This window comes from Neopelma chrysocephalum, unplaced genomic scaffold, assembly GCF_003984885.1.
Source record: "Neopelma chrysocephalum unplaced genomic scaffold, ASM398488v2 Primary Assembly neopelma1_25, whole genome shotgun sequence".
NCBI classification, from domain to species: Eukaryota; Metazoa; Chordata; class Aves; order Passeriformes; family Pipridae; genus Neopelma; species Neopelma chrysocephalum.
In genome coordinates this window covers 32,755,793-32,779,997 of record NW_020897694.1, presented here as the reverse complement: position 1 = coordinate 32,779,997, position 24,205 = coordinate 32,755,793, and the positions used below count along the sequence as shown (strand labels likewise).

At 42.2% G+C, this 24,205-nt stretch overlaps 1 protein-coding gene across 2 annotated transcripts in view; it reads right to left on the bottom strand.

Moving 5' to 3' along the window:
- The window catches only part of SLC9A7 (solute carrier family 9 member A7), a 70,497-nt gene extending 57,123 nt beyond the window's left edge, over nucleotides 1-13,374 (bottom strand). For both annotated transcript variants that reach the window (XM_027674809.1, XM_027674810.1), the window contains exon 1: nucleotides 13,087-13,374. In XM_027674809.1, the coding sequence (XP_027530610.1) occupies nucleotides 13,087-13,363 (277 nt within the window). In that variant the 5' untranslated portion in view covers nucleotides 13,364-13,374. The remainder of the gene's footprint in view (nucleotides 1-13,086) is intronic.
- Between the last annotated feature and the right edge of the window lie 10,831 nt (nucleotides 13,375-24,205).

The following is a 24,205-nucleotide window of genomic DNA, read 5'->3' as shown; positions in this document are numbered from 1 at the left end:
GCCCTATATAACCATTACAAGACCAAAGAGCATGCACAGCATCCACTGCTTCAGAGTAGAGGTTCTGCTTTTCCCTGAACAGTAAAGATGATGCTGATGGAAATCAGTGAGTAAGGACAGCATCACAGCTCATGATCTGAGTCTGGCCAGGAGTTTCCCAAACAACCTTGACCAAACTTTTCCTGTTGCATACTTCAGGTCTAGTACTATTTGCCATCTCTAAAAGGCAAAAAATAAAATTAAAAGACTTCACAATGCTTAGATACTTGGTATTTCATGGAGCTGTAAATACAGACACACTATTTTTTTTCATCCCATATAAACAGGCAGTGATAAAATCTGGGTTCTAACTTCAGGCTGATGAGCAGCAGTGGCTCAACTATTCCCCTGCTCCTTGCTATCATACCATTCCTGCAGGTGTGCCAAGCAAGTAGGAGTACAAAGAAAAAAAGCAGCAGCATAAACAGGTGACTAAAAACATTTCTAAGGGCTTAGAAACTTACTCGCGATGGTTCAGAGATGACGCAACAAACACTGACTTCTAAAAATCTTTGCCACTATATACGTCAACAGCCTAACCCCATTCACAGCCAGAAATTCCCTGCTCAGTTAAGTTCTTAAGAGGAAGTGCTGATTTTTAGGATTTCCTGCTTATCACCTCAAAGAGTTGAGGTTACTGGACTGTGACCCACAGAATTCCTGACAAATAGCACAGGAATATAACAATGAAAACTCTAGATTAGTAATCAGAATATTTTTCTTCTTTGCAGAAAAGCTTCTAGTTCTTCAGCCACTGTTTTGTCACCCCTACCAAAAAAAAAAAAAAGAAATCATATTCCCCCAGAATGTTTCTGTCTTCCAGTCTCTCAGCCCATTTCAATAAGTCTCATAGAATCTTCTGCCTTCTCCTTGGCTACATCTCTCTCTCTGCAGATACAATTCAGCCAAGCATTTCTCGTTGGGGTACCTGTTGCCACAGCAATTTGTTCTGGAACTTCTGCTGGACAGCTAAGGTGACTTCTCCAGTACTGGCTGACCTCCTACCCACTGAAGCTTACAAAAACCCTGCTTGATCCTCAAACCCGTCAAACACTAAGTAATAGATAAATTTTCCTCATCAAGACAACCACTTGTCTAGCAGAACATGTCCTGCAAATACGACAGTAGTAGCCCCTAGTCCATGGAACTTGGTCAGTTCGAGTTACAGTATGAAAGCGAACTTCATTCCACACATTTTAAAATGGATATTGCTTTCAAATTAATTTTCCTTAACTTTGAAGTCCAGCATTATTCAATGGACCTCTGGCAAACAACTGCTAACAGGAATCAGAAAGGTCTTCCCAATCCTTTTTAACTGCCCCAGAACACCCTCCTGGTCAAACCAGTCCACCCCCTCCAAACCACAGAAAACCTCTGCTTGAGCAGGAACTTCCCATAATTCTGTATTTGTCAAAAGCTACTGTTTCCAGCTTCTCAACCAGTAAGACAAATATAGTGTAACAGGCAAATTACCTGTAGTAAGAGCTGTCAAAATTAGGAGTATACTTAACTATTATTTAAGGTGCATCAGATTGCCATCAATCATATATTTATTTCATATATGGTTCAGAGATCTTTTCTATTCTCCATGCAACATACACTCAGTTTATATTTCAGGACAACAGAAGGAGGATATCTGAGTTTTAGTTGATAAGTCTTTATGGTTTCACTAGAAAAAAATACCATCTCCACATGTAAAATTTTTCTATAGTAAATCAAGTGTAAAGAAATACTGTTTCCAATCAAGTGAAGCATCAGAAATCTGTCTCTGTGCTCAGACAGAGTATTACACAAGAACAAGCTATTCTGGAAAGTGAGCAATTCAACTATGAGGTGTACACGTTGTGTGTGGGTGCACACACGTGGGTCAGAAATGTGAGCAGTTTAAGGATCTCAGTGTACAGAAAACACCATGCACATTTGGATTGCGGCACTTTGGCATCATAACAAAAGCTCCAACTTTTGTTCTTAAGCATTGCTCTTTTCTGCAATTAAAGGTTTTGAAGATCTCAGAAGAAGGGTTCAGTGAAAGACTTTTTTTACAAACTCATTATAACTTAATGTTACAAATTAACTCAAATTTCCTCACTCACGATTCGAAGAAAAATCTATTAGATAACCCTGGTGGTAAATAGTTGCCTGTGGTCCAACTTTTCTTATCATAGATGTGAAATCCATACTTTGCTCACGAGTCAAACTTTAAGCCTTCTTTGGAAGCACAGGGACTGAAAAGTAGGTCTTGCTTTTGACACAGCCTATCAGCAAGTTAAAAAAAAGTTAGTTTGATTCTTGCTATAATTAAATATTCCTAGAGAGAGTGGCATCTTTACTTTTCACTTTGCAAAAACACTGGTTCATTAAGTATTAATTAAAAAAAATCTAAAACAATACCCGCAGAACCAGGAGGACAGCTGAGAGCACAGCAACAAAGCAAGAGACGGTCAAGGAAAAAAGTTTATTGTAACACAAACAGCAGAAGTTTAATCTGAACACAATTCTCCTGTGCCTTGAGAAGCAGAACATCAAAGGAGCCAATGTTGCAATGAAAGCCTGGGTTGTAGACACGTAGAGAGACATAGGAATTCATATCTTATATATACGTCACCTAGAAATAGGTAACAGCTCACAAGTGAAGACAAGGTACAGATAATTTCATTAGTGCTCAGAGGAACCAGTCTCAGTAATGGAGAAGACTGTGGTAGCAGGAAGAAGATAAAAATGACAGGCTATTTCAACCATTCTGATATTGAGCCAACCCTCTCATTCCCATTATGCAGGGAACTGAGCAAAGATTTTTAGTTTAGACTGGGGAAGAAAAACAAGTAGGTCTGACCTGTGGAGAGGAATCCAGGTTATCAGCATTAAAGTAAGCTATTGGATGCACTTGGGGAGAAGTGAAGTAACAATGAAAGAGTTTTAGGTGATTCCCACAAAAAAGCATGCAGTCAGCATAAATATAATACTTCATTTAGGAAAGCTAAAAGACAAGAATAACAAAACCCACAGGAACCACTGGACAGTAAGATTTATCTCTGTCAGCATCATGTGTATGAATAAAGGAAAGCAAAAAGAGGCTATTAAAATTCATTTAGACATCATCCTCCAAAAATCTTGGGAGTCTTAAGTTTCTCTTGGAGCTGTGGCAGAGGTAACTCATACTGCAGAAAAACAACTTGTGATCTGGTAACAGAGAAGCAGAGACAACCTATGGCTTTGGCTAGTGAGCATAGCAAACCAAATGCTTCAGAGGTAGATTTTGAGTTTGTTTTTCTAGTTTCATTTTTAAGAACATAACTATAAGTTTAACCAGTACCTAAAAGATTGAGGCCCCAATGAGGGGCCTCAGCTTCAACAGACTAAAAAGAAAGTGATTATAAATGCAAAGTAGATTGTGCTTACACCTCCTGCCCTGCCCTTAGGAGAGGGGCTCTGTCATACATAAAAACAACAAGAAAAGTCTTCCCTATCTGTGATTAGGGTTGACAAAACACTAATATACATCTGACATCATAAGCCCCTGATGCTATAAGAAGATTAGGTATTTCTGTTTGAAGTACACAGAACTGTCCCAAGTTTTACACTTTGGAAGGGATCCCAAAACCATTAGGATCAAAAACTGAACATGTTTAAATAAATATACTCAAGCATTTGCCAGCAAAAGCAATAAACTCTTTTTATGGTTCCCTCAGGGAATGGGGGACATAATCAAGTATTAAGTATCACCAAGATATCTACGCTGACATTTCTCTGTTTCATGCAGGCACACGTATAAACAGAGTATACTGCAATTATATTTTGTTACTGCAGCTTAACATTAGACAATCACTCACTAGCTCTTCAGTCATGCAGTACTGAGGAAAAGATTAATTTTATGTCCATGAATGTCTGTAAAAGATCATCAGGAATAGAGTAAGTGTGTGTGTGTGTCTGTATGTGTGTGTATAAACTGCTATAACACATAGAAACATGGTTGAAAAAGGTTAAAAGTTTCTAGATGTAAAAAACAAACTTCATAGACAATTTTTTGCCAAGTCAGACATACTGCTGTGCGGAGATCAAAAGCAATAATGATTAGGCTGAAACAGGGTTGCCTACGTAAAAGTCTATTCCAGCATGAAGGTTACTTCACTCACACCATCATATCTTCAAAATGCAGTGAATCATTCTTGGAAGAAGGTGAATAAATAGTGTCTGGTGGGAATATATTCCCTGTAAGACACTAGTATTGAAGATAGGTATGACAAAACCACACCTTTTATGCTGTGCAGCAATACAAAGACAACTGTCAAAGTAAAAGGTTCAAGACAAACTGAACAAGCAGAAGTGTGCACTTCAATTTTGTGAGCCAGGAAAGGATGCTACAGCTAACCCTACCAGACATGTCTGTGGAAGGTCACTTACAGTCAGCTTCCTCTGCTCTTAATATAGAGGAAATATCAAAGACAATCCAGGAGAAACAATCAGGTGCCACTTCCATGACAGAAATAAGCCTTTATACCAGTTTTCTTCCTCCAGGTATGTTCCAGACGTGGCAACTCCATGCACTGGTTCACATCTCCTGTAAATGCTATTTCCACCTAGGTGCCATATCCCTCCCAACTAGCCAGGGAGTCCTCTGTGTTTGCCAGTTCAAACTCCTCTGTGTAGTCCAACTTCTAAAGGCTATTTTGAAAGCATCAATCACATAGCAAAGCTAAAAGACAGTTGAAATAAGTTCATGTTTCAGGCCATGAATAACAAGTTCAAATATGGCATCTAGTAGAAAACACAAATACAGCATGAATTGTATTCTCTCTCTCTCTCTCAGTCACTTAAAGCTATCAACTTCATTGCTCATACACAGACAAGTAAATACAGTATCAGTGAGATAGAGCCTACGTAGGTCTTTGGTGAATGGCCATTACATCAAAAGCCAACCCAGATCACTCAAAGATTCCCAGACAAAGCCTCTACTTCTTCAAATGTAATTTTTTTTAATACTTCATGATATATAAAAGAGTAGAGTTTCTACTTCCCCTACAAAACCAGTCAGATCCTAAGACTGCAAATAAGGGCGCTGGGTGTAAAGGGAATGTAAATACATGATGTCCATCCTCAGCAGAGTTTTGGATGGGACAAGCATGACTTATATGTTCAGGAAAGACCATAATGCAAGTTCTCAAATTGCAGCAGAGCAAAGATTCTGTGGCTAACACCAACAATTTGCTCACTAAGAAAGCAATTTAAGGAAGAACAGTCAAGTTGTCTCATGGATAAGGGGACTCTTCTCAGGAGAAAGGTCATTACGCAATCAGTAAGGACAACGAAGACTGACACGAAAGATTGAGAAATAGAAAGGATTATGCACCAGTAAAACAACAGCAGAACAGCATATGGCACGTTAAATGCAGATCCCCTTTCACCACTGAAGGACTTGATATCAATGGTCAAGTGTGCTGTAGTGGGGAAATAATTTCTTAGAATTAGAGTGGAAGTAGACAGTATCCACCCTTATGGATTCAGAGTACAAATCAAAAACTAGACATATCTTTGTAGGACACTTCATATTTTTAAACTATCATCAGTTATAACATCTTTCTATTAGTATCTCATATTCAGAGCAGTGGCAAAGGTTAACAGCAGTTTTCATATTTAATCCAGTTCTTGAATTAATGGGACAGCATCTGAGCCTCAGAAGCAATAACTACACTCACAGTGTGTTGGCACTGATCATGGACATGGTGTGTCAGCTGCAGAGCTGGCACAGTGAACAATCTCACATGTAAGGGACACCAAGCCACACAAGCAGCTTTCTCTTTAACTAGCTACCTATAGCAAGAGTTGCAGGTGCACGCACCATGCATCCACAAACAGCCAACACATTGAAGACTGTCATCTTATGCACAGACAAGTTAATTGCATTTTAGAATGCATTTATACCGTGCTCCTTTGTTTCCATCCTTTTTTTATTAAGAATAGTCTCATAATCTCATAATGAAAGCACAGGAGTACATGTCAAACCCACTTAAAAAAAAATCTCCTCAGTCCTAACTTATTTTTTTAAGCATAAGTGAGAAGTGAAGACAACTACGGAGACACATGGCATTCTGAATAAGCAGACCAGTCTATTTAAACATTTCCACAAAGCCATCACACCAAGGTATCCATCCATCAGACCCACAGCTCTGCTGTTCAAACTTCCCCCTCCAAGGGGCTTACAAGGTAACAGAGGAAGAATTAGAAATACACTCATAATGTGTACTTAAAGTTTGCAACAGGTGTTTTGGTGGCCTCAGCTGCCTTTAAAACCATTTACTACAGATCTATTTCAACAAGGCAGAGGTATTTTGAAAAAACCTACAAGTGAAGAAAGTGGTAGCTGTGGAGAAGTAGCCCAGACTACAGCAGACCTGCAAGTCCCCCCAGCATGGCATTAGGGCCAGGACCCTCCAGTATCAGCAGAGCTACCCCACTGCTGAGCAATCAAAGGCAGCAGAGTAGCCAAGCCCATGGACACTCCTGGCAGCAGTGCTGCACCCACAAGAGCTCAGTCAGGATAGGAGTGCAATCTTTTTCCATCCATCACCCACACATATATCTGTATCAAGAAATGCAGAGTTTAAAGTCAGCCTTTGAAATGGAATATGAAATATCAAAGCCAGGAAGAATGTACAGAAACCACACACCACCCCTGGCTAAGAGCACACTTCATCTTCTTGACTCTAATTTAGATGGAGCCTTCAACTATTTCTCCCCAATAAAAAACCCCAGCTTCTACCAACATAGCTTTCAAGGGCCTTTAGGTGCTTTTAAAGCAAAGTGAATCGTCTGATTTCAGGGCATGGGAAAAAACCCAAACAGTTTCATACAATTTCTCTTTTTTGTCTTCACACTCAGTTAATTGCAGGCTGAAGTGCTTTTTAACTGGAGAAAAAAAGCAGTGCGATTTAGCCAAATTACCCATCTCTGGTAGGCACAGAAAAGACCTGAACTGCTGAGAATGTCTGTGTATTCTTTACAACACTAGTAAAAAACCCTTCAACATAAATACCCTTCTAAAAAAAAAATAATTGCTTGTATCACATCCTTTCAATGTAGACATCACCTGGTCTAAAGCAAGAGGAGAAAGGCTATATTCAGTATTAAAACGGGATAAAGCTTTAATCCTGAGTCACAAATAAGAACTCTCTGTTGGGGGAAAAAAAAAGTCTACAAGCTGGTATTTCTGGCTGTCAGTGTGGAAACAACAGACTTGAGTTAAATACTGAGGCTGTCTTCTGAACATACAGGGACAATTCAGCAGCTCAGTGCTGGACTCTCAGCAGTCACCAGGTGAGCAAGGAGAGAACATCCATGGTATATGACACCTGTTAAAAACCTAGATAGGAACTGCAAAATATTGTTACTTTGGGCCCCTAAGAGGCCAAGACATAGTTCTGGACTGCAGAATGCGTCCTATAACTTTACTTCTTTTTTTTAAAATGTCTGACCTGTGGTTCCCGCTTCAGACTTCTGGTTTCTAAATCGGTGCAGGGTGAAACTGCCGCTGCTACCTAATGAAGAGAATGATTGTTCAGACAGCAGTGGAATGATGTCCCTACTAAGGGAAAGGTTTCACCTAATTGTCTAAGATGTTGTCTTGAACTGCTCTACAGAGTCAGTTGGTAAGGGGAGGCCAACTTTCAGAAGAAGGGAAAGGGGGAAAGGGCTACTATGCACCCACAAAGTGAGGTTTGTGGGTACTGAGGATACAAGAGGATCATAATCTGAACCACAACACTCTTCTGTCACAGGAAATTGAGCCTTCCCATCACTGCTTCCAGACCTATCTGTATGCATTGCAGAAAACCATCCTGGCTTGGAGGCAAGGCCAGTCACCCAAGAGTTTGGGCAAGTCAGAGGCAAGGCTTACACCTGTTTCCAGTTGTGCTGGGAACAGCAGAGGTGCAGAGTTCCACTTCTGTTAGTGAGCCCAGGACATGCAGTACTTCAGAAAGGTGTTTCACAGGTTGCACTGATGCACCTAAACACTGGCCAGGACTGGTTGTTCGGCTGACGCAGGAGAACTTCCTGTTGTGTGCATAATTGCTTTGAGTGAAGGCAGTTTGAGTGTTAAGATGCACTAGTCTTTCTATAGCAAAGGAAGTGAGAAAGGTCTATTAAAGACACACTACAAGAGACAACACAGCTATAACCAGTTCAACAAAACCTTTTTTTAATTAAATATCAGAAAGAACAGTATCTGAATTGTTCATTATGTTTGAATGAACAATTACAGTTTGTTACAGAAAATTTACAATGCAGTACTGTAAAATCTAGAGAGACAAGATTACATACCAGTTGCTACATAGATTTTTATTAACACAGTCATGGAAATGCTCCCTATCACCTTTCTATGACCATCTATAAAACAAGGGCCTACTTTGCCAAACAAAAAGGAGATAGCTGAAAACCCAGGCCTGATCTTTCCCATCCACCTTCTTTCAAAAACATGGAGCCCCAATGACTCAGTAAAGAAGCACTGAGATCAGGACACCATTAGCATCTTGTTTTCAGTTTTCTCATCTGCACCAAAAGCAGAAGCAACTCGACCAGCTGCATCCCAGTTCAGTCCTTGTGTTCTTTCAGGAAGATTCATCAGAGGATCTGTTTAGAGACATATTTCTAATGCAAAGTAGCAAAGAAAAATTGGAAGTAGTTGCAAAAGAAACCTTCTGAACTGGACAAAGGAAAACCTCAAGCTCCTACAGGGCCCAGACAAGTGCAACACTAACCTGTCATGGAACCACCTCACTGACAACAAGCTTGTGCTCTAGACATCAGCTTACCTCCGCTCAGCTCAGCACACTCCAACCAACGCAACCAGTCAATGAGCAGTCACACGGGGCCAGAAGGCAGGCAGACATGTGAGCTCTGCTATATTACAGAGCTGGCATCTGTTCGTGCTAACTTTCTAATTCAGATGAGAATTACGGTATATGCAGAGGAACACCTTTCCCCCTTCAGCCTCTGCCTGTTTTCTATAATCATGTGGTGCTGCAGTGCAGTAGCAGTTTTAACAGCCAGGTATGTCACCAAAGGCTTCCTCACGCAAAAGGAATGCACATGTCCACTTCTCTCTTCTTTGGTTCATGCCAGTGATCAGAGGGTATTCTGGTGCTGATTTGATAGAACATCTCACAAAGATGAAGTTCACAAACATAAAGATTAACTAATTTATCTTAATTGCTATTAAAACCACTGCCCTTGCTAAAAACCCACAACCAAACAAAAAAAACCCAAACCCACAAAAATGCCAACAAAACAAAGAAACCCAAAATCATTTCTTTGAGGTCTACAGATGAATTGTACTCCAAAGATACTTCAGAAACATCAGCAATTTATAAGCTATCCAACTACCCCACCTGAAGAGCAAATCCAAAATATATGTAGGTTAATAATAGATATAAGCAGCATTTCTTCTAATTCTCTCACAAGATAAATTTATAATTTTTCCATCCAGTCACAGGCCATAAAGCAAGCTTACCGAAAAGATTGGTATTACTATTAAAACATCCTGAGCAGCCAAAAAATTGAGCAAGACTCACTTTGAAAGCCTGTAACAAAGTGATTTAAAATAATTTTCAGGAAGAACAAGCAGGTAGCCAGAGAAAGGATAATGTTCTCAAAACTGGGTGCTCAGTTATGATCCTAAATCTAGTATTAGGAGGCTTATGTCAAAGTGGCTTATTAAATACCAACACGGACATGATTTTGCTGGCAGTGGAGATGTGTTAGGTCATTTCTAGCATGTGTAGATATCAGAATGGTAACAGAGTACTGCAGCCAGATGAGCTAAAAATAGATCTTTTCAGTATCTACTCTGTGGATACAGAAACTTAGTCTGATAGAGAGTATTCCAGAACAGATATAATGTTTTTAACCTGAACATTCACAGCTTATTTCTGATCCACAATAGGTAATTGAAGTATTATATGCCTCTTCATGTATTGTTTTTCTTTCTCTGTACACAAGTCTGGTTTGCTTTTACTTTTATCTGCAGTACTAGGACAAGCCCACAGTCAAGAAGGTACCTGATAGGACTTACACCTGTGCTGATGCATGAGTGGCCAGTGTACCTAAATTATCACTTCTGAAAAGAGACAAACTAATTGCATAATGGGAGTGATACCACTGAATCTGCTGGGAAACATCCACATACCCAGACAGTTGCTTCCTGAGGAGCAGAGTGCTGGGGAGCCACCATCAGTTCCCACCCTTAAGCTCTACCCTGAGCTCTCGACGGGCATGGTCCATGTACTATTGCTCCCTACTAAATGGCAATGCTTCTCAGCAGAGAATGAAGAAACCTGCCAAAGTTGCCACTGAACCTATTCTGGAAAAACACATCTCAATACTTTATCCTCGGACCAACACAAATAAAAACAAGCATCATGATCATTATCACAAGTTGAAATACATGTGTCAGCAAAGCCTCAATTCCTTAGTTGCTCTGTTGTGGATTAGTGTTAGGCTGGGTTGTGTTGGGGTTTTTTTGATTGCTCCATAATGGCTTGCATTAGCAATACTGTTGCTGGAGCAGCTACCATTTGTAAGTATTTAACTTCAACAGAGCACCAGCCTTATTACAGTTTCAAGACTTGAATTAAATTGTATTTAGCACTTTATAAGCTAAATAAATACTTGTGTTTTTAGAACTTCAAACTCTTTGATTGAAATACTGAGTTATGATTTTGTGTTCAAGACAGACATGCACTTCAGACATATGCACTTCAAATACATAACTTTTTTTAAAAAGTGCAATTCTCAGATACCAAATTATTAGCAAAATAGAAATCCATCTATCAGTTTAACCACTGTCCTTTAAGTAGACAAGGAAGGAAAAGGAGAAACTCTTATTTGAGGAATTAAGCCTGATTACCAGAAGTATACCAGAAAGTTACTATGACGCTATGTCAATTTCCTTGTCCTACAGAAAGTCTGCAAAATGCTTAAGTGAAGCCAGGTCTCAGCAGAGCTTTGCCAGCATGTTGCTAACCATATTAGAAAGGAACTGAACTCACTAAACACATTTCCTAGTATGTTTGCTATGACAAGGCAAGAGTTGGTTTGTTTAGGAGGGAGAAGACCACGTATTTTGATATACTAAAGGGACTCATTTAGAGGGTGAGCACATTGGGGAATGATTTATGAAAAAAAATTACTTTTGGCACATCAAGAACATAGAATGGTTTGAGCCAATCATTCTTTTGGCAATGCTGTCAGTGGGGCAGAAAGAGCTATAGCACAGTGACTTTCCAAAGACACAACTTGGACACTTTTACGTCAAATTGGAAACTTAACACCCACTTCACAGATCAGGAAATATATGTTAAACTAATTTGAGTTTAATGAGAGGCAGAAGCTCTCCAGTTGAACAATTTCTCATTTCCCACACAGCTCATCAAAACACGTACCCAAATGCCCTTGATGCCCTGGTACTTGTATTGCATGCATTAGCACTCCCACATACACAAGATTTCCACTACAAACTAAGCCACTGAAATCACCGAAATGATCATGAAACATAAAGGAACTTTCTGAAGGTGCCAAAACCGAGGTAATATCTAAACCACATCTTCAATACCACTTTACCCTGCCTCTTTTCCAATCAGCACAAATACAATTAATCTACTGTCTCCTGAGCACTATTCACCTGCTAAGCATTATAATGCCTCTGCATAACTTACTTATATACCCAGTTGTTAATTTGTCGGTCTTCAGCAACGAGCACATGTGAAGTACACAGCAATGCAGCAAAGAGATCAGTGACTAAGAGCAAATTGGGATGATTTAAGATAAGCATCACCAGAGGAAAATTCCACTGCTTTGCAAGCAATCACATAGCCCTCAAGAGCAGCAGTACTCATCGGGGAGGAAACACTTCACTTTCCTCATCCCCTCGAGTGCTGAATTTCTCATCTGTGGTTACCATCAATATGCTCATCCCGACCAACATGGGGCAGGTGTTTCACACGGTTCAGCAGGAACCGATTCCGCTCACGAAGGAGAAGAAGTGCCCCCGGCGCTTATGGCAGTAGCCAATCACCAGCAGACAAATCATTTTTTAAATGGATGGCTGCTCCTCATCGCGACCGATTATGCTCTGCGTAGCAAACTGCGCACCAAATACAACCGTTCGAGTTCCCGGCGGAGCGAGAGCTCCACGTCCCCGGTGCAGGCTCACCTGCCGCCCTCTGCGCCAGCAATTCACAGCACCAGAGAGACCAGATCAGCACTGTGAACATTAACCAGCAGAGCCCGGATCCTCCGGACCATCAGCCCCACAAACGCAGGGAGGAAACACAGCTTCTGCTGAGGGGTTTACTTTCCCTTTGCTCACATCCATCAAGAAGAGGGGGCTGGAGAGAGCAAACAACTCAGCGCACCTCTCCTTCCACCAGGAGGGCTCGGGATGAGCCGCGGGCGCTGTCAGGGTGCGTGGTGTCACTGCGGTCAGTCGGTGTCCGCAAACGCGGGCCACCGGTGAGAGCAGCGCACCAACAGCGAGGGAGCAAATCCCGGAGCCTAAACACGCTCCTTTTCTCGTGTTGCGGCCGCAGCACGGCGAGGGCATCGGGATGGCCATTTCCAAAGTCATCACCGCGATGACCTGCACGTCCCAGTGCTCCACACTGCTGGACGTACGGCCGGTGAGCTGCCTGTCCGCGGCGGGAAGGGTCACTGGAACGCTGTCCCCGCCAGCACGGCCACGGCGGTGGGACGCACCTTCCCGCAGGACACCGCTCCCCTGCCGTACGGGAGGCAGTCTCCTTCTATCCCAGGAAAGGCGGGGGCGAGGGGAGGGGACCCAGGAGCAGCGGCGGGGGCGGTCGAGCTCTGCGATGGCGGGGCTGCCCCTGCCCGGGGCTCGGCCTACCCGTGCGCTGCCGCCCGCCCGCCGCGGGCTCGGCGCTCCTCCGGTGGGTCACAGCGGCCCGCCGCCGCCCCCCCCCCCCTCCCGGCACCTGCCGGGGGTGGCTCCGGGGGCTGAGGCGCAGGTGGTGCCGGGGCCCCCGCGGGACTCACCGTAGATCATGGCCAGGCCGGTCTCGTGGAGGAAGCGGACGCGGCGGTGCTTGAAGAGCCAGATGGTGAGGATGGTGAGGGTGAGCAGCAGAATGAAGGTGAGCAAGCTCACGCTGTCCTGCCGGTGGCTCTCCTCCGCCTCCTTCTCGGTGGCGAGCTCCTCCATGGCGCTGCTGCTGCGGCCGCTCCGCTCCGCCGCCCGCAGCCCGCCGGCCGCCAGCAGAAGCAGCGGGAGCAGCGGGAGCAGCGGCAGCGGGCGGCGCAGGGGCACAGCCATGGCTGCGGGAAGAAGGGATGCCGCGGCTCCCCACTCCACTCCCGCGGCAGCGGCCCGTGGGCACTACCCACTGCCCGCCTCGCGGGGGAGGGAAAGGACGGCGGGAGGGAGCGGCCCCGGCGCGCAAAAACCCGCCCACCACCGCCTCCCCCGGCCCCTTAAAGGCGCAGCCCCGCCGGTCCTCGCCTCGGCCGGGCAGCGAAGGCTCCTCTCCCGTGAGGGCGCAGAGTCTTCCTTTCCTCCTTCCACCGTGTCCGGCCCGGCTGCCTCCGCCCGGCAGAGATGCAGGGATGGCTGAGGACCGGCCCGCGCCGCCGCGGGGCTGGTTCTGCTTCGCAAGTCCCAAGTGCCGCCTCGGTGTCGCGGCCAGCGCGGCAGTCCCGGTCCCGGTGACGGTGCCGCTTTCCCTGCGGCGCAGAGCGAGCCGGTGGTCAGCTGTTACAGTGGTGCGGTGTTGGAAATGATCGCCCCAGAACCCGCCCTGCCCCTGTCTGGGCCCGGGCTGGGCCAGGGGCTGATGGTCTCCGTGAGACCTGGAAAGGAAAAGGCACGGTCGTTTCTTTTTCTTTTTTTTTTTTTTTTTTTGTTTTGTTTTGTTTCTTTCTTTCTCTCTTCCTCTCTCTCTCTCTTTTTTTTCTTTCTAATAAGACACAGGAAAACTTACTAAAAATAAATCGTTAACTTGGAGGTTTGCATCCAAATACATCCTACTGGAGATTTGCTTCTAGGAGGCAAGACAATTGTAGGAAATGAATAGATAGTAGTCAGTACTTTTAATTTGACATTTTTTGCTGAAAAGAAAAAAGAGTATATCCTTACTGCTTTAAACTCGAGTTAGGAGAAGGAAAGAAAAGTTGCTTTTTGCAAGCAAGCCAAAATCAGCACCTTCTTCTTTAGCTTTTTTTCTTAAATGAATCACAACCCCTTTAAAAGATGGAATTCTGAGTAATGAAAATGTTTACCTTTAAAGAAATACAAAACGCTGTAGAACTCGGGTTTGTGTTCTCTTTTGGAGCTTTTTGGTTTGGCGTTTTTTTGTTTGTTTGTTTTAATCAGCTTCAGCAGGAGGGTGGTTTCCCTTTGGCTGCCAGGGGAATTCCCTCGCAGCTTCCAGTGGTGGTGTAAGCAGTGCTGACATTTCTGCTCGTGTGACATTTCTTGCAGAGCTATTTTCAATCAGAACTTCTAACATGTATTTTAGCCATTGTTTCGCTTAAGAAGAAAGCACAATACCTTAGGCCACATCTTTAATTAGTTACATGCCAGGTCTTATCTCCTTTAGGGATGTGCCCTTTCTTAATATTGTTGCCATGTTTCTGTGGTTATTTGTTGGGGTGCTCTAGATACAAGAGTCTTTCCTCCTGCTGGTGGATCTGGAATTGTCTTGTGATATATATTATTCTTTGGGAGGCTCCATTTTATGAATATTTCAAGATTACAGCTATGTAAATCCCCATTTCTATGTAGTTCTTTTAAATATGGTATTTATGCAAACTCTCCTCAACAACCATGGAAATTTATTAATCATGTGCAATTATCTTTAAATATTTGATTGTGCAGGGCTGAAAGTTTACATTGACAGTGCTGTCATTTGTAAACCTCTTAGAGATGAAAAGCAGTAATTTGCCCTGAAGACCTAGCTCCTAAACCTATGTGAACCATTAAAAATTTCTGCCTCAAGACTGCCTTATGTTAAATCTCACATTCAAAATTAACATTTCTGGTGTAATGAGACCATTATACAGCTAAATTTTTACTGTGTGTCTTTAGGATATACAATCTACATACAGTATAATGTATATCTTTAGGATATAACCACCTACAGGCTTCATAGCAGACTACAGGTATGCAATACCTTGCTAAGTATGTGTGATGCCAATAAGGTTGTAAAATAAAAAGCTAAATGACAATAACAGGCTCTCTTCTGTGGATCTGCTTTGGTTGTTTTATGTGCTGCATAGTGCCAGGCAAAGTCTGTCACTAAGTGGTAGCTCTTTTCAAGAAGACAATTTCCATGTATATTGTAATTTCATCCACCTCTCAGCTGAGCTGCAGTCAGGGTCTTAAGTTACTTTCTGCAAAGTCTTCCACCAGTAACCTGTGTTTTATTCCTCAACATTCACATAGTTGGCTAAATACTATGCCTCTTGCTCTCCAGGCAACGGTGAGAAATGTCCAGACAATTCTTTTAATACTTGAGTATAATATTCCAGTTTTGGGGTTTTTTGGGGTGGTTTTTTTTTCAGCTGAGCTGTGCTGTTTGGGGAGAAAACCATTCATCCATAGTTTGGTATGTCAGTGCTACCATCAGCTCAAGCTTTGAACTTCCACATTCACATTTACCAGGTGTTTTCACTACTGCCTTGTCCCTGTAGCCTTTGCACAGGTGTCACCTTATCCTAGGAATCTGTCCCCAAATACCTTTACCAAATTAAAAAAGTAGTGTTCACCACTGTTGTGTTCAAAATCAAATGCAACTTATCCTTTGTCTGGACTGTGTGGATGTAACTAAATCCCATATGGAAAATGGTGACGGAGCATGATTGTTTCTGTCTGTGTAAAGCATCAAAGTTTAATAGTTATGTAATTGAGTTCTCCTCAACTCACTCTGTTCTGTGTAACATGTTGTTGCCAGGGAACTTGATATGCACGTTATATTTGGTTCATGCAGACCAAAGTTTGCTGTCTCTTTACATTTATGGATTGGTATCATGATGCATGAATACTTAAACTGATATACTTAAACTGGATCATCCAGAGTGTATGCTATCAAATAAGAAAAGAAAAAGTATTAAGTTGAGTCTCTCTCTATACCTCTGAAAACCAGATTGCATCATTGTTAGAGAGCTGTGTTTACACAGCTCAGTTCCTTGCAGTGGTGTAGATAGCAGGTCACTGTGGTGTTTTCACTTCATTAGGAACATCAGTAATTTCACCTCAAGGGGTAGCTCTGTCATTGTAATAACCCTGAGGTTACAGTTTGCGCTACAGGCTTTTTCTGGCAGGCCTCCACTTGTCTTCCCAAGCTGTTCTGCACTAAAGTTCCTTCATGGTCTCTATTGGTAGGATCTCTGCCTGTCAGCACCATGTATGTTGCAGAAGTCAGCCTGCCCGCTTAGCAAAACTCATTTTGTTCTATTCCTCCTTTCTTCCCATTTGTTATTTTTGATCTGGTGCCAGGCAGAGGTCTTTGATCTGATTGCTGTTTGAGAGGCCACGCTTGAGGCAGAAACAATGAGGTGTGCTTTGGAAGATGGAAGGCCAAGTGGGATAATAACAGAGGTATCAAAAGCTTCAAACTAAAGCTATGAGATTGCACTGAAATAGATCAAAGAACAAAATCTAGCCCTTCAACAGAGTTCAGCCATGCCTGGAGGAATGCAGGAGTATTTTGGTATTAAATGCTAATAAATATGTACATTTGCACGTAGTTGATGATTGACTTGCAGGATTGAGTCACATGACTCTGACCAAAACACCACAAAGATAAATATAGATTGATCTACCTTTTGTTTATCAGTCTTCATTTATTAAAAAGTTCATTCTCCTAGAAGCACCACCAACTACTACCTTCTGCATTTTTATAACTTTGTTTGTTAAGAAAATATTTCTTACCACATGAATGGATATACACTTCAGGTTTGTTCTTATTCCCAGAGTTAAATGATGCCATGTGAAGCAAATACAAGGTCCTATTTTAAAGCTCTGTTCTCTCTCCAAGCTGTTGGCAGTAACATTGTCCACTCCTTGTCAGTCATACTGGAGAGCTCGCGCTCTATCGAGACCTTTTCGGTATTACACAAGTCTGTTGAGACTGGCCCTTTCCGCTGATGAAAGCAGCAATTTTGAGACTTTCACTGACCTAACATGCCATTGTAGTACCGGTTCTGATACAGAAAGGCCTCACAGTCGCTTGGGCTTACAATAAACGGGAAAATCAAACAAATCCTTATCTTAATACGTGGCGTGTTTATGCAACTGCCTTTGCACACTCACATTTTCTAGCACATTAATCCAGAACGCAGTAACAGGTTGATTAGTAGGCAGGTCAGCCTTGCAGAGCAGCTAGCATGTCAGCCACGCTCCTTTCTTTGCCTTCTTTCTCCTTTTTTCCCTTTTAAGCCAAACTTTCCTGTCACTGTGATTTAAATGGCAACCAATTTTGAACCTATAGCCAACTTCTGGCAATTGTGGGAACATCTTGTGGGCTACTCTCATGTGTCTGTGTAAGATATCTACACACCCCAGGATCCCATAAAACATGCTTCATTGAGATGTGAGTTTAAAGACAACTAAGTGTTCTGCAATTAAATTCTTAAGAACATGTCATTTTTACAGAAAAATCAATTTGTTTGAATCTCTAGTTTTTTGGAAGTGTTAACAATTGTGACACATTTTTCTGCTAGTACCAGTCCCTCAGAGGTGTCAGATAGCTGAGAAAATGTCAGAACTGCCATTTTCCATCAGTGCAAGTGCAGAAATCCTAATTAACCTTTCCAGTAGAGAAAAGTCTAGCTGGAGTAAAAGCTGTTCTGTGCTAGGTGCAAGGGTTTGGCACTGTGCAGCCACATCTCACAGCTTTTATGTTGTAGTAAGCTTTCAAAGTGTTTGAGAGGGATATGACTAGAAGTTTTATCTGTGGAAGGGTGCTCTGCCATTTTCCTTATACCCAAACAGATTTGTTTCCCCTTCTAGCTGTATATGATCTCAGGAAGTGTCATTCCACTAGGGACAAAGCAGGTTGTCTCTTGTTCCTCAGAAGAAGGCAGTTCATTACCCTCTGCAGGTGCAAATCACAGTTATGACTTTCAATGTTGCAATTGTTCAAAGAAGCATCCAAGCAATCACTCTTCTCATCACTCATCACTTCCCACCATATTCCCCATAAATATTAAAACAAGTGAATATCCTAGTGCCACGGCTCAGCTTCTGCCCGGAGAGTCTGAAAAAAGTTCTGGAAAAGAGTAAATGAGCCTCAGTTAAGGAAAGTGAATTATAATTTAGCTTCCTGCACAAAACTAATCTTGTCTAGCCCCATGAGGGGTAATGTGAACATAATTTGAAACTGCATGCAGGCACAAAGGTGCTCTGTTAGTGTCAGCTGTCAGTTGGCCACTACCAGAAACAGTGCCTGTGGAAGGTTTCCTCAAATGCAGTTCTAAAGTGTAAAGGAGGAAAGATTAGAAAAAAATGTGGGTGCAATGTCTTGGTATTCAAATTTGTTGTAAAATATTTCTATTCTATATTTGCACAATTATACAAAATCTTTTGACAAAGTTCTCCTGGAGAAGGCCTCTGTTATCTTCTTGACAGAGAAACAGAAAGTCAAAATTATTAAATCATTATGCTTGATATGTGCACCTGTAGGCATTGCATAGGCTAGGAAATGAATCTTTGTAAACAAAGTCATGCTAAGTATCTTGGCTTTATCTGAACTAGGCAGCTCAGAGCCATGGCTAGACATACAAAGGAAAAAGGTTATATCTGTCTTGAGAAGATATATCTGAAGTTGCTTAAGTTTGCTTTTGTTCTGAGGGAAAAAAACAACAATCGAACAAACAGGAAACTTCATGTTTCTTCTACAGGAAAATAAGTTTTTCTAGAAATGTGAAAGCCTAAAGCATCCATAGAAGAGTGAGTTTGAGTGATAAATGTCCATCATGCTGGACGCTCTGCTCTGCAGTTTTGAACAAACCCTAGAGGTTTGAGGTATAACTAGAGGTACAAAGGTATAACTTACCTGCTGTAGGTTCTATTTCTGCTGAAAGGGCTGAATTATTATCAATATAGTAATACAGTCAATTTTTACAATCTAAGCAATCTCCTGCATAGATTAGAAATAACTTACTAAGAGAGTGACAGAATGTCAATTAACTGGCCAGTAATCATAGGATAGCTGAGGTTGGAGGGGATCTCTGGAGTCCATTTTGTCCAACTGCCCTGCTCAAGCAGGGCCACCCAGAGCCAATTGCCCAGAAACATGTCCACACAGCCTTTAAACAACTCCAAGGATGGAGATTCCACAACCCCCTGGGCAACCTGTGCCAGTGCTCAGTCACCCTCAGAGTGAAAACTGTGTTCTGATGGTCAGAGGGAAACTACTGTTTTTCAGTTTGTGTCCATCACCTCTGGTCCTGCCACTGAGCACAGCCTGGCTCCATCTTCTTTACACTTTCCCCTCAGATATCTATGAGATTGTCAATGTATGATAAAATGAGATTAGATTATCAATTATGAATGCAATATCTAGTTTAGTAACAATTTCACAGAAATTTCACAGAATATTCTGAGTTTGAAGGGACCCACAAGGATCTTTAAGTCCAACTCTTAAGTGAATGGCCCGTACAGGGATCAAACCCACAACGTTGCTGTTATAAGCACCATGCTCTAACCAACTGAGCTAATCTGAGGGTCAACAATAATTATCTCCAGAGTTTTTCAGACTGACAAAAGTGTAAGAGATTAGTGTTTCAAAAGGATGAGAACAATTTAATTATAAATTTTTATTACTGTGGAAACTAAAGAACTGATTGACTAACACTCTCTCATTTTGCAGAGTCTGACAAATCCAGTAGGAAGTTTGGAGGCATGTTTTTTAAAAGGCTACACAGGCAGCCAGTTCCACACAAGTTGGTAACACCCTGAGCCCAGAAGGCAAGAGGGTCTGTCTGGTTGAAAGATGAGGATGAGACATAAGTCCAGAATAAGACCAGGTGCTGCCAGTACTGGGAGCTGGTTGCTCTTTTCCAAGAATAAGCAAACTCAGGCTAGTGAAGGCAGTGCTGTTGGGCAAGTTTTAGCTCCTGATGGACCCTGGCTAATACCAGTGGCAAGCTCTAAGGAGAAATATGCTGGTTCCAACAGTTGAACCCTCTCACAACAGATCTGCATCTACTGGAAAAATTATGATAGTAGGGCTGGGCCAAGCTGTGACAGAATATGAAGTCTGACAGCTTCCTAAATCATGCCTATTTGACATGGAGCTTTCATGTGCTTGATACATGTAGGGTGTTTGTTGTTTGGTTGACTCCTAGGCTGCTGGCCAAAGACAACGAGGAGAAAGATACAAAAGGCTTGAAATCCAAAGACAGAGAGTAGTTGTCAGCTGCTTCGAGATGCAATCAATATAATCTCAAGCTGTAACTCCAAGATAGGAAAGGTTCAAGACAGACGTGTTAGTGGAATCAGCATCACAGCAGTCAGGTCAGACACAATTGGTATTGTAAGGACAGTCACAACTCATGGTATTTTAGGGAAGGATTTGATGTTATACTGCACTGTTTTTCCTTTTTATTCCTTATTTTAGTGAATAGAGTACTTTATTCTATAAAGAAGGCTTTTCATGTTAATATTATTTGCATATTCCCAATTCCTCATCCTTCCCCTGTTGTGTGCTAGTCAAGATAAATTCCAGGTTTGGGCAGTAGAAGAGACGGGGTCATTTGTTGTGGCGTGGTTATTACATGCATGCAAAGCTAGGACATCTAGAGGCCAAAGCAGTGCCTGCAAATACAGTCAGTACAAACACACCTACTAGATGTGGGTATTACAGCATTTTTCAAAAGCAGCTTAGATAATAAGTACATCGCATGACCTCTAGTGGTATTAAGCCCAAGGCACTGTCAGTCACAGTTTCATGAGCCTAAGGAAAAGCCAATGTCACATAGGAGATATCACATACGTGCCAGTTCTAATGCTGCTGTACCCCACCTTACTGACAGCTTTATGTGATCCCAACTTTTGTCCTATTGCCAGGATAAGACTGAGAACATTTTTAATTTTCCAGAAATTCCAAACACTCAGCAGACCAAATGTTTTGCAGCAGTGCTTTCATTGTCAACTAATAGCACATCATCATTAATCTTTCCTGCTGTCATGGTTTAAACCCAGCCAGCAGCACAGCCTGACCCAGCTACTTGCTCACTTCCCCCATGGTTGGATGGGGAAGAGAATCTGAAGGGTAAAAGTGAAAAAATTCATGGTTTGAGATAAAGACAGTTTAATAGGAAAAGCAAAAGCCATGCATTCAAACAAAACAAATCAATTCACTGCTTTCCACCAACAGGCAGGTGTTGAGTCATCTCCAGGAAAGCCAGACTCCATCACTCATAATGGTAACCTGGGAAGACAAAGGTCACCACTCTAATTGTTCCCCATCTTTTATTTCTTCCCCTTAGCTTTATATGCTAAGCATGATGTCAGATTTCCTGGTTTTATGACTCCTATTCCCTTGAAGAGGTGCAACCATCATTGCTGGCATCCTCTCAGAGGGTCTGGAGTCCCCACAGCAAGAAAAGGAACTTAGAAATGACCTGTTGCCTGGGATACTGACTTTGGCATCAGGGAGAGTCAGGACCAGGTCTCTCAGAAAAAAGCTACTGGCATGAAGATGAGGTGGAAAACACTGAACTTGACAGCATGATTAGGAAGACAGGCTTTCCCACAGGAATGGTAGGAGGAGACCAGCCTTCTCACATGAGTTGCTGATGCAGCCTCTCAGCAGAACAGCCAGCTGGTTGCAGGGCCTCATGAGACAGACAAATTAGGTTCTTTAAAGTTATGGGGTCTGTTCCCATGGCTTCCCTTCTCACCCATCATATTCTGTGACCTCTGAGCCATGCTGAGCTGTACGATGAGTCAGTCCCCAACAGCCCATCCGTGGAAAGTATTTCAGTGCTCTGCCACAGCTGAGAGAGATGCATCGATATTTTGACAAAGTGCAATTGCTTATTATGGAAGACATATTTTGTTTTATTTACACTTACGTTCAGTTTCACTCACATTCTGTGGTTTGGGGCTTTTCTCTAGTGAACTTCTTTCACATTCATGGCACCTGGCTGTATTTTTGGTGTTTTCTAATTATTTTCTTGTTGCTTTCTACTATTTCCTCTTTAGTGCTTTGGTGTGTAAATAGCTGCAAAACAGAGAGAGGAACTTCAAAGCAAATTATTTTAAAAGGAAGTAATTTTAAATAGGCAACATAAAAAATTGACCACAAACCAGTTTAATCCAGAAAATTAATATTGTGTTTACCTTATCTCTAAAAAGCATTTAAATTCTAACTTTTTTGTATGCCTGAATAAGATTTGAAATGCATTTATTTCTGGGTATAATCCAGGGTTATTTACTCACTATATTTATCTAAATAGATACATCGTTAATAACTTCGTAAATAACAAGTGAGTATAATTTAGCCAGTTGTGCGAAGCAGATTTGTTATAGTAGGCACGCCTTTAATGTGTGTGTGAGCTGAATTGACCTTTTATTGTGTGCGTGAGATGATTGGGTTTAGCTGCTTTCCAGATGTAAGCCCTTTCTGGCATGGACTGTGGTTTCATTTATGTATAGCAATGCTGAAAATAATACATGATAAACAGTTGCACACAAAAAGTGTGATTTACCTAAAACAGTCTTGTCTAAAGTTTTGGTGTCTAAGTTTGTGTTTCTCACCCTTTGTTGACTTTACTAAGAAAGAAAAATTGAAAGCTGAGGTAGTTCAGGTTAGCTACCATCCAAAAGTGCTTATCTGAGTTGAATTGCCATCCCAAAGTTTTTTTCCACTGCCTACAAAAAGATTGCTTTGGGTGACAAACTCAGAATTCCATATCTAACTAGGGGACCTACCACACTAAGACTAAGGAAATCTACCCAGGAATCTAGTTTGTTTGCTAGCACTGGATCTCAGCCTGCACTGTGAACTCAAAAAGAAGGCACTGTTTGATAATTTGACAGTACTGAAGATGTTCAGCCACTAGCAGAAGTACAGGAAAGAGAGGTTTTTCCTTATAGGATTAAAACCAGAGACAATTATTAGACTGTTTTTCTTGGGACATAGATCCTGCTGAATAGGTCTGAAACAGAGTGAAGTGTGAGTCCCAAAGTCAGTTATCATTATTGGACTTCGGTTCTTTTTTTTATTTGACCTTGTCCTCATACCTCTCTTGATGAAAAAAATTTTAGAGACGTTACTGCAGTTTGAATAACCCCTGAGTTCCTGGAAAGAGAAGGATTGAAAATCATCAAAACAGCAGGGAGTTGAATGAGAAAAGACTTCATTTGTCTTAAATCAAAGATATTTTCACATTGCTCATTGGTCAACCTGCACCAGGTTATCCTGACATGGCTGTGCCTCCCTTCTTTTGACCTTTAATGCAGGATCACTTTGCCTAATCACATGTAGGTTATGGAGGGTGTACTTACCTCTGTTTATGGTGTCCTGGTTAGAACGGCTGGGACCAATTCATCACTGGATGGGTGTAACCCAAAACTGTGTATTCTATAGCCTCCATGCCATTTCCCAAAAACTGTTGTCAGTAGAGGCCTGCAAGGTGGGAAGATGTTCCTGTACCCTTCTATGGAATTCCCTGCTCTGATACCCTTTTATGGAATTCCCCGCTCTGATACCCTTATATGGAATTCCCCGCTCTGATACCCTTTTATGGAGGAGGGACTGAGCATCCGCATGCCCTTTTATGGAATTCCCTACTCTGAGGGAGGGACTGAGCACTCCCGCCTGAACTGGAGAGTATATAACTGGGAGTTTCAGAACCTTGCCACCTCTCGTGGGATCCAGAGGAATACTGCAGACCACTGCCTTCAACTAGACTGCAGACCACCGCGTTCAACCAGACTGAGACCACCACCCTCGACTGGACTGCAATCACCACTTCTGACCAGACTGCAGCAGCTCTCCCACCAGCAGGTTTATCCCCTCTCCCTTTGCTTTGGACTCGGGGGTGGGCCAAGGTACACCACTCTTGTTCATACCCTAGGGTGCTGGGTCATACATTTGGGTTTTGTGGGTTAAAACCAATTGTCTGTCTGTATAATTGTACTTATTGC